The 11,111-nt window shown below is 43.8% G+C and overlaps 1 protein-coding gene across 1 annotated transcript; it reads right to left on the bottom strand.

The window, feature by feature from the left end:
• Positions 1 to 1,261: 1,261 nt before the first annotated feature.
• LOC127484969 (protein shisa-2 homolog) lies at positions 1,262 to 9,500 on the bottom strand. Its single transcript, XM_051827749.3, has 3 exons — positions 9,000 to 9,500; positions 2,522 to 2,739; positions 1,262 to 1,756 (listed from the first exon to the last, which is right to left on the bottom strand). The coding sequence occupies exons 1-3, from the start codon at positions 9,298 to 9,300 to the stop codon at positions 1,745 to 1,747; spliced, it is 531 nt and encodes a 176-aa protein (XP_051683709.1). The 5' UTR covers positions 9,301 to 9,500; the 3' UTR covers positions 1,262 to 1,744.
• Positions 9,501 to 11,111: the final 1,611 nt, after the last annotated feature.

Genomic DNA, 11,111 nt, shown 5'->3' with positions numbered 1-11,111 from the left:
TCCTTGAAACTTGTGAATATATCACCTTATATGGCAAAAAGAATCTTCACGTGTGATTAAATTAAGGATCTTGCAAAAATAGTGATCATGCTGGACTAACTTGGTGGGCCTGATATAGTCACAGTGGTCCTTACAAGAAGGAGGCAGGAGGATTTGGAGCCAGAGGAGAAAGTGATGTGATTGATGGCAGAAGTGGAGAAAGGAGTGATACACTTGAAGATAGAGGAGGGACAGAAAATCCAGTGAATATAGGCAGCCTTTAGAAGTTGTTAATGGGAAAGAAAGATTCTCCCCCCAAAGCCTCCAGAAGGGACCAGCCCTGTTGACATCTTGACTTTGACCCAGCGAAACATTTTGGACTTCTGACTTTCAAAACTGTCAGATTATCTGTATTGTTTTAACTAGTAGATTTGTGGTAACAGCACCAATAGGAAATGAATATGCTCAAGATGGCTTATAAGCTGGATCACATCTAGCCTAAGATAAAGGCACAGATCAGAAATAAGTAGTTATCAACCCTAGTTTCACATTGTATCATACAGGGAGGTTTTAAAGAAAACTCCAACATCTGCCCACCCCCTACATTCAGATTTAATTGGCTTGGCGTAGTACCATACCTGTATTTTTTTTTCAAACTTCCTGAGTGATTCTTTTTTTGTTTGTTTGTTTTATTTTGTTTTTGACAGGCATAGTGGATAGTGAGAGAGAGACAGAGAGAAAGGTCTTCCTTTGCCGTTGGTTCACCCTCCAATGGCCGCCACGGCTGGTGCGCTGTGGCCGTTGCACCGCGCTGATCCGAAGGCAGGAGCCAGGTGCTTCTCCTGGTCTCCCATGGGGTGCAGGGCCCAAGCACTTGGGCCATCCTCCACTGCCCTCCCGGGCCACAGCAGAGAGCTGGCCTGGAAGAGGGGCAACCGGGACAGAAACCGGCACCCCGACCAGGACTAGAACCCCGTGTGCCGGCGCCGCTAGGTGGAAGATTAGCCTATTGAGCCGCAGCGCCAGCCCTGAGTGATTCTAACGTGCAGTCAGGACTAATCACTACCTTAGATGGAAATGAAAAAGAAACCCACTATCTGATCTACCTTCCCATTTTGACAGGTAGAGGAATTGAAGGCTAGAGTGGTGAAGTGGTTTTCCCAAGGTCACACAGAAAGCTTCTTACAAGGCCTACCTCTGAAAAATGATAATCAGAATCTGTGAATGTTACTGAGAAAATCACCACACTGGTGGTAGACAAATCAACATGAAAGAAGGTGAATGGCATGCACGTTGGTTTTATTTAACTTAAATTCAGTTGCTGCAGTGACTTTTCAAATATCTGATCTATACTAAACTAATGATCACCTCTGGGTCCCTGAGGTCTCAGACTCAGGTTTCATGGGTTCCAGGGCTAGAAGAAGCTATTCATGAGGGAATTAAGAATAGTTCTCCCCCACCTGATTATCTGGTGCCATAGTTTTTCATTAGCGATTGTAAAAACACTTGAATATTAAACCATTTCAATGACTCTGGAGAGACTCTGCATGTTTACCTCTTGCAAAGTATTCTGGATTAATTATATCTCAGAGGTCATACTGTCCATTAGCACTCGCAGCCTTCAGTTCTTCAAGAAAGAACAATGAATCCTTTTCCATTGCCTTTAAAAGTCACAACCGGCAGTCCTTTTATAGAAATCTTACTTTCTCTTGTGAAGTGCAGGTTCAGTCTTCATTGACCTCTAGCTGTCTTTAAAATTCTCCGTTCAATACTGGCCCTAAAAAGGAGGCAATACATATGCATGTATATATGCATGTATTTCTTGCTGACAGTTAAAGTCCCACAGCTCCCAGAGTGAGCTGAATCCCCAAATTCTGTCATCTATCTTGTAGGAATCCAGGCTCCAAATGGGAGCTTAAATGGCTAACACTGCAGTGAACATTACAAGCACAAGTAAAATATCACCTTTTTATCAATTTCCTTCAGCATATAAACACAAGACACATCTTTAATGCATTCAGAAACCTTAAGACCACCTTGAGACTGATGACAACATTTCCACTATAGACATAATTTTCCCAATTCATCAGCTAAATGATACTGCTTTTAAATGAAACCCTTCCTCTTTATGAGAAAGCAATGGCAGCTGCCACAGTGCACTGTTACTAAAAACTAGGCAGAAGAGACACTCATCTATCTGAAAGGCAACTCATTTTTTTAGAAAACAGAAAATCATCTTCAGTAACTGAGCTTTTTTCCCTTCATTTGCTTGGTGCTTCCTTCAACAACAATGAGCTTCAGGATACAGCAAGGGGTCCTGGAATGATGTACCTAGGGGGTATATAGCAGAGGCTGGCCCATAAGAAATTGCACCAGCCAGTAGGGGAGCAGGGGCTACAACAATAGCTGTACTGGGAGTTAGGAGTGGTATCTGGGAGGGCCCGAGCGAGGGCCAGTGGAGAGGCCTAGTGACTGAGGTAGGGATGGTAAGGATGGTGCTCTCTGGGTATTCGTGAGTGGTAAAAGGCAGGACAGGGCTCACGTCAGGTTTGGAGTGAAGCAGTGGGCCTTCTGAGGCGTTTATTCTGGAGTTGGGAATAGAGCTTTGCACAGTAGGTTCAGGACTCTGAGGTGCAGCGCAGAGTTCCTCCCTTCTCTGAGACCGAAGGCACCGGAAGCAAGCAATACCAGCGAGGATTCCCAAGAGGATGAAAGTGACAAAGGTGCCACCCACGATCACTAAGGGCAGGTAGATGGATCCTAGGATGAAGAGGGGAGAGAAGAAAGAGTTAGGTAGTTACAAGATGTGAGGTCTACTGCTACTGTAGACATTTTATACCCTTTGCAACACCCAGAGCATATACCAATGCAGAAAATTTTCTTTAGGAGCTTGCACTGAACTTGTCCAGGCAGGAAAGATAGTAGATCTATAGATGACACACTAAGGCCTTTTGAATAAAGAGGAATGAATCTCAGTGTAGGTAGGTCTGAGGTAATACATGTGCTTAGGGAAAAGTTATCCAAATGATATTTATGAATCTGTGATCTATGGCTTACCAGTAATCACCAAGGGAAAGGGGTAAACAGTTGTTATGGACTGAAGCCATCTGCCTTGTAGCCCTAAAGAGGAAATGCTGTACAGAACCTCTCACAGGAAGAATATCATATCCCAAAAGACCACAGTACCTCCTTTGAAAGCCAATATGTTAAGTGGAAACAACACTTGATAATAGCAGCCACAAGTGCTGTGTCCTACTCATTGACTGAGTCACTTAAAAACAACGTGGCCTTGAGCAAACCAATTAACATCTCTGAACTGCAGTTTATTCCTCAGTAAAATTGGGATAATGCCTACTTCATATTAAAGGATCTGAGATATGTGAAAGCATTTATGAACTATGGAGTGTCCTGAAAATATAAGGGCTTTTTCCCTCCATTTTTGGGGTGCATGAGATGAGCTTCTCATTGCTAAGAATGGGGACAAGGAAATAAAAAAAGGGAAGTGTATTCCTTTTAGTCTTGACTACCAAAAAGATCAGAGCTAAAGTTCAGGTACCCTGAATATAATAGTCTAGGTTTTTCAATACATTATTTTCCAATTCTATCTATATTTTGATCTTCTTCTTTAACAAAAAATGAAAATGAAAGATAATCTTATTGCATAAAAGATGTGGTGCCTGACCCTGAAAATAATATGCTCAGTTCCTGTCCCTATCCCTCAAGAGAAATGTGATTTGACACATGGAGCCTTTGAGAAGAGCAGTAAAAATCAACAAAGGGCTGAAGTTTTTCTGCCAAGACAAAAATGACATACTCAACAACTAAGGACTCTAGTCTGGATAAATGTGTGTTGTGGGATTAAAATCTTCAAACAGGGCCAGTATTCTGTCACAGTGGGTTAAGCTGTCACCTGCAAAGCCAGCATATCACATCAGAGTGCTAGTGCTGGTTCTGTCATAGTTGCTTCACTTCTGATCCAGCTTCCTGGATTGGGCTCCTGCTACTCATGTTGGAGACCAGGATGGAGTTCCTGGCTATTTTGGACATTTGAGGAGTGAGCCAGTGGCTGGAAGAGTCTCTCTCAATCTCTCTCTCTCTCTCTCTCTCTCTCTCTCTCTCTCTTTCTCCATCTTTCTCTCCCTCCCTCCATTCCTCCCTCCCTCCTTCTACCTCTCTGTCACTCTGCCTTTCAAATAAGTAAATAATCTTTTTTAAAAATAAAATAAAATCCTAAAATTAATAAGCATCTGAAAAAAAGGACTTATCTCCTCATGGAGCATTAGAATTCCTCACACTCAGAAAATATTCACTTTGCGATTGGCATTGTGGCACAGCTGGTCAAGCCACTGCCTACAATACCAGCATCCCATACTGGAGTGCTGGGTCAAGTCCCAGCAGCTCTACTTCCTATCCAGCTCCCTGCTAAAGCACTTGGGAAAGCAGCAAATGATGGGCTCCTGCCACCCATGTGGGAAAACCAGAAGGAGTTCCTGGCTCTTGACTTTGGTTTGGCCCAGCCCGGGACAGCTATTTGGAGAGTGAACCAGCAAGTAGAAGAGCTTGCTCTCTCTCTCTCTCTCTCTCTCTCTCTCTCCCTCTCTCCCTCTCTCCCTCTCTCCCTCTCTCCCTCTCTGACTTTCAAATAAAATGAATATTTTAAAAAAGTGAATGTGCATGTATCAGACTTGGAGGTCATCTTGTCTTATGAGATACTGCAGAAGTAAGATTTTGTAAAGCAGTCCCATAACAGGTTGTGAAGAGAAGAGTGAATTCTCCAGGGACAAAGCTCACATTTGGGCTTTGCCCTGGGAAAGGCTGCTTAGTCCTTAGGCCTCTGATCCCACATGCCAGATCTTTCTGGAGCCTGGGACTCACCCATAATGGTCAATCTGATGATACAGTCCACTGTTGAATCAGAGATAAGAGAGATATGAGCCCTGTCCTGCAAGGAGATCTAACCAACTGGAAAAGATGACTCAAAAACAAGCAAGTACAATTGTGACATAAGCAGGCATAATGTGCAAAGGTATAATGGGAAATGTGAGTAGGCAGTTCTATCTGGGCTAAGGTGCATTTCCCAGAGTACAGTGCAGTTTTCAAAGGAAGAAAAATGTCAATGTTAGGAGTCAGAGTTAGTAAAGACAGAAGCGAAGCTATTCTACACATACATTGGGGAAAACACAGTAAATGGAAATTTGTTTGTAGGGCTGGGTTTTAAAGAATTCCTGAAGTAACAGCAAAATGAGGAACATTGCTAAAAAGGGAACAAAATGATAAAGTATAACATAGAACAGCATAGTGGTTTAAGGAAGCTACAAATAAGTTGCTATTGCTAACACAATGTCTAGAGTTTCAAAATATTTTTGTAGGAACTACATTTACATGGCTCAAAAATGAAAATGATAAATAATGTGATATAATTGAGAAGTCTTGTCCCTACCTTTGTATCTGACCATACAGTGTCACCTTGAAACACCCCCCTCAAAGATACCTGTTTTATTTATGTTCTGTGTATGTATCCCAGCAATGTTCCTGTATGAAAACACAGGCAAATGCAAATTATACTCTCACAGCCACCCCCTCCACAATAGGTAGCACATATTGTTTCATCCTTTGCTTTTTTCTACCAAACAATACATCCTGGAAATCTTTGCATATCAGTTCACAGAGAACTTCTTCAATCCTTTTTTTTGGGGGGGGTGGGGAGGGAGATGTATAATGTGCCATTGTGTCTCTGTAACATAATTTATTTAATCTGTACCATACTGATACTTGCTTTGTTTCTGAAATTTTCCCATCATCTGTTAATTCCTTCAACAACCTAGGTGCTGTAATTATACCATATTATAAGTAAAGAACCTGGGGTTTAGAAAGGAGAAATAAACTTCTGATGGTGTCCATTGCTTGCTAGTAGTATAGTAGTTACTGAAACCCAAGCTGGTCCATTTGGAATTTAAACCAGAAACCACACTCTTCTAGCTGACACCTCCCTTGAATTAGATTGATTTATCGATCCATAAGACCAGACCACCAAAGCATGCTGAACTCATTGGAAATGAATACAAGTGAGATTTATTTTATCTAAAATATTAACATGAGTTTAAATATATATATACAATGCAGAAGTACTGTAAATGGTAAACATTGTGCAAGAATTCTTGACCACTCTGGCAGCTGTGCTGGAAAAGCCACTAAGTTAGGAGATCTATTACTTATCAGTAAATGTGAGAACCACATGAATTAGTGATTATCAAACTTCTTCAGAAACTGTGAATACCCTACCCTCATATGACATGGTTTTATCAGCCCAATATTCCAAGAGCAATGGCTGTAAACCCTTTTAAAAACCTCTAAGTATCTATAGCAATTAAGAAGGACTCCAGATTAGGGCTCTTTTAGAGAGGTAACAGCAACTTGCAGAGTATTATTTGAGTTGTACCAGGCAGGCACCCCTCCCCAAAGCAATATCATTTTTACTACCTGCTATTGTTCCTGAAATGTTTCCTGTAAATATTTAAGCCTTGAAGAAAAATATCTGTAGCTTATACCATCATAAAAGTTATGACAATTGAGAATAAAGCCATGAAGAAATGGGATAGATGATTGCTTTGTAGTGGGAGGTAAGACCAATTTGATAAATATTTCTAAAGTATGTATATGCCAGGCACTGTGCTCCTCCATATTATAGGAAGTGCAAAGTTAAATAAGGCACTGTTATTGTCTCAGTCCAGTGGATATCCGTAAACAAGTCAATCTGCTAGAAAGTGTGATGCCAGATCTCCGTTACTTTTCTCTATTGACTCTTGAGAGACAATAGAGGCAATAGAAATTCCACACAAAAGGAAAAAAGGCAAGAGAGTAAGAAAAGAGAAGGTACATTCTGGAAGAGCTAGGGACTGAGAGGGAAAATAAGAAATAAGAAGGCCTTTTTTTTTTTTTTTTGACAGGCAGAGTGGACAGTGAGAGAGAGAGAGAGAGAGAAAGGTCTTCCTTTTGCTGTTGGTTCACCCTCCAATGGCCGCCGCGGCCAGCGCGGTGTGGCCAGCGCATCGCGCTGATCCAAAGCCAGGAGCCAGGTGCTTCTCCTGGTCTCCCATGGGGTGCAGGGCCCACGGACTTGGGCCATCCTCCACTGCACTCCCTAGCCATAGCAGAGAGCTGGCCTGGAAGAGGGGCAACCGGGACAGAATCTGGCGCCCTGACCAGAACTAGAACCTTGGTTCCCGCTGCCGCAAGGCAGAGGATTAGCCTATTGAGCTGCGGCGCCGGCCCAAGAAGGCCTTCTTTAAAAAAATTATTTATTTGAAATGCAGAGTGGCAGAAAGGAAGAGACAGAGATCTTTAATCTGCTGTTTCACTCCCCCAAATGATCTTAACAACTGAGGTTAGGCTAGGCCAAAGCTCAGAGACAAGAATCCCATCCTGGTCTCCCACGTGGATTGGGCAGGGGCTCAAACACTTGGGCCATCTGCTGCTACCTTCCCCATTACATTAGCAGGAAGCTGGATGGGACGCAGAGCAGCCGGGACTGGAACCAGCACTCTGATATAGGATGTCAGCATTGCATATAGAGGCTTAACCCACTGAGCCACAATGCCAGCCCCCAGAAAGTGCTTCTTGATACTCTGGCTAGAGAAGCTATGCAGACTGCTCTGCAGGCTTCTAAATGAGCGCTTCTGCCCTGATCTGTGGGTTACAGGAGGGATCTTCCTCCACTGCAGAAGTGTCCCTGAATATGGAGCTCAGTCAGCTAAGCAAGAAATTTATAGTAGACCCCTAGGGAACACCAGTGGGCTGGGGAAACAGTATCACATATATTTAAAATATGCATAAGAGGTCTTCAAAAACTCCATGGAAAATGTGTACTATGAAAAAAAACTATGCATTTTAATTTCGTTTTCCATAAACTTTTGAAGTACCCATGTATGTGCTCTACAGAATTGCACTGTCTCCTTTCATTACCCATCCAGCAAGGCAGAGGTTAGACTTGTTTACTGCAGGCCATATGTGGCTGTGGCCCACTGACCTAGGTCTCCTGGTCCTTTTCAGTAATTTGGGTGGGCCTAAACCCTAATATCTGGGGACTGGAGCAGTGAAGTCTCTACAAAGAGGCTATGTTGTGCTGGAGGAAATCTGACATGCAGCCCCCTGGTGCCTCAGTGGTGGTAATTTTCCTGGCTAAAGCCAGCATAGGCCCAAAGGAATTCAGTGTTTTCAGGACAGCCTTGGGTTTGGGAACTAGGAGGAACTGCTTTGCAGGTGTCCTAAGACTTCCAGGCTACTTGGGGGCAAAGAAAGGAGCCCAAGATGGGGGGAGGAGGGCCCAAGGTGAGTCCAGCAGCACCACAGGGTTTTGTCCTCAAGAAAAATGATCCTACAAAGTGCTTTAAAGAAATGAGGGCCACAGAACCCTTTTCCCCCATGTCCTACCCCTGCAAAATTTTCCCACAACCCTCCCTTCCCACAGAGATCCCCAAAAGGAAAGGGGATAAAGCAATAGTTTTCAGCATGAGGTCTGCTGGCTGCAAAGGGGTGGGTGCTCAATGAATTTTTGTCGGATGAATAAATAAATGATACTTTTTCTGTACCAAACTGAAACCACTCAGGAAGACACCGTAGTGAATGAGAGGGGTTTTATGAAGAGTTGTTTCCCCAGCTCAGGTGAGGGTGAACTGTGGGAGGACTCTGAACCCCTGCCTGACAAGCAATGAAAGCTGAAAGCAAAATAATGAGGCAAAGGGTCTTTGGGTCTAATTTCCCAAGTTAGACCAAGGTTGCTGGGTTCAAAACCAACCTGAAACCCACTCATCTCAAGTATAACAAGTCTCATGTACTTCCTAGGAATCAGCAGCAGGACAATGGGCAAGCAGGTTCTAAGAAACAAACAGCCTGACATGAAACCACAGTTAGGATGGGGTGGAAGTAGGATTCCAACATAGATCGTCTGACCCTCGATATATCCATCTCCCTCATCCCACCTGTCCAACTCCCCTCTGCTGCCCGTTCAGCTCTGGGATTACCTTCTGGAGGTGGGAGCACAGCCTCTGTGGAGTCCCAGGGCGCATCCTCTGGACACTGGCCCTGATCCAGCCGAGCCTCAGGGATGGCACAGCAGTAGCGCAGAGAACAGGTCCCACAGCAGAAAGTAGCAGTGGGCTTATCATATCCCTCTGGACACTGGAAGCCTCCATGCCATAGCCGAGTGCTGTCCATCCAGTGGTGGCAGAACTCACCCTGGGGCCTGGCACCTCTGGGCATAGCTAGCAACAATGCACTGGCACGGAGAAACAGCCCCAAACCTGACCACTGAGGCATCCCCATAACAAGTGCCTTAGACACGCTTCCCAGACATATGGTTCTGCTCTGACAGCACTGTCTTGCCACCCACAAGCCACAGCTTGTCTTGCTTAGAAGCTCAGGGCAGGTCCCAGGTGGCTCCTTCCTGAGAGGCCTGAGCTGCTCATCCTGTTCTCCCCCTCCTCCTGCCCCCACCGTGCCCAGGCCACCTGCTGCCTCCAGCCGGAATCTCAGAGACTGGGTTTCTGCCCACTGCCCTCCCTCTCCCTCCTCTTGCTGGCTGCCTCCTTTTCTTCCCACCAGCACAGGCCAAAGGATTGTGTACGTGCTCCTGTGGAAATTGCTGGGAACCTAACAGTTGATACTAGAACAACAAATATTTTTTTGCATATTATGAGACCTATAATGTGAATTGAAATTCACTTTCAAATTCTTTAAAATTGGGAATTGGAGTAAATAACCTCTAAAGTCTTCTTCAGCTCAAATGCATGGGATTTAGGGATTCATTCAGCAGTAAAATGCACAGTAACAAAAATTCCTCACCTGTTCTTTTTGTGACCCTCACTTCCTGCTCCTCTTTCCATGACTCAGCATCCCAGGTTCTGTTCCCTCAAGACTCCCTCTAGCCTCTCTCTCTTTCCACTAGAGTTACTTCTAGACTCTTGCCTTTCTAACCCTTCCCCATCCACTATGAACACACACACACACACATACACACACACCTTAATCCTTACACAGCTCCTATCATAAACACTAATGTTTGTTGAGTGTCTTTTAGATAATAACACTATATTACTTCATTGATATAATAAACCCCTACTTTCCCTAATTTTCTTGGGACCCAGTTGTATTGGGGGGGGGGGTTTGTGGGCTGCTTATTTCAGTTTTTACCAAGAAATTGAAACTGTATCTCTTTTTCATCCATTGCCCTAAGTGAAACTATATCAATTTTTCTTCCGGATTTACAGCTTCTGTAACAATGTCACCAAGCAATGTAGTACTGGCAGTTTCCAAAGCACCTTCACATCAGTTAACTCTCTCTTTTTTAAATATTTATTTATTTATTTTAAAGGCAGAGTTATACAGAGGCAGAGGAAGATAAAGAAAGAGAGAGAGGTCCTCATTCTGCTGGTCCACTCTCCAAATGGCCACAACAGCCAGAGCTGGGCCGATATGAAGCCAGGAGCCAGGAGCTTCTTCCAGGTCTTCCACATGGGTGTAGGGGCCCAAGGATTTGGGCCATCTTCTGCTTTTACAGGCCATAGCAGAGAGCTGGACCAGAAGTGGAGTTTCCAGGACTTGAACCAACATCCATATGGGATGCTGGCACAGCAGGCAGTGGCTCTACCCTCCACGCCACAGTGCCGGCCCCCGCATCAGTTTTCTCTTGCAGTCCTTACAACAACGCTGTGAGGTAAGTGAACTTCCACTTTGCAGCTGAGAAAACTGAGACTTACAGACATTGTAGCCTTCCCAGACTCCCACAAGCAGAAGTGACAGAGCCAGGATTCATCCAGGCCTGCCTGATTGATCAAAAGAACAGAACAGAAAGTTCAGAAGTTGATGCAAATACATATAGGAATGTAGTACATGGTAAAGATGGTATTTCAATTCACTACAGAGAAAGGATGGATTACTCAATAAATGTATTGAGACAACTGAGAAGCTATCTGGAGAAAAAAAAAGAGAGCTGTTTCCCTACCTCATATCTCACATCAAAATAATGTCCATATGTATCAATGAGTTAAATATAAAAAAGATTATGAAAGAAAATATTACATACATTTTTAAAGATTTTATTTATTTGAGAGGTAGAGTTACAGAAAGAGAGAGGG

This window comes from Oryctolagus cuniculus, chromosome X (genome assembly GCF_051225735.1).
Source record: "Oryctolagus cuniculus isolate XC-2025 breed Fujian yellow rabbit chromosome X, ASM5122573v1, whole genome shotgun sequence".
In the NCBI taxonomy this organism is placed as follows: Eukaryota; Metazoa; Chordata; class Mammalia; order Lagomorpha; family Leporidae; genus Oryctolagus; species Oryctolagus cuniculus.
This window is presented reverse-complemented; position numbering and strand designations above follow the sequence as displayed.

What these genes read in the sequence shown, in the direction of transcription:
- LOC127484969 (XM_051827749.3), bottom strand. Translation starts at nt 9,300, where the DNA reads ATGGGGATGCCTCAGTGGTCAGGTTTGGGGCTGTTTCTCCGTGCCAGT. An exon ending in TGTGCTCCCACCTCCAGAAG is followed by an intron (nt 2,740 to 8,999) that starts GTAATCCCAGAG and finishes TCTTCATCCTAG; the next exon opens with GATCCATCTACCTGCCCTTA.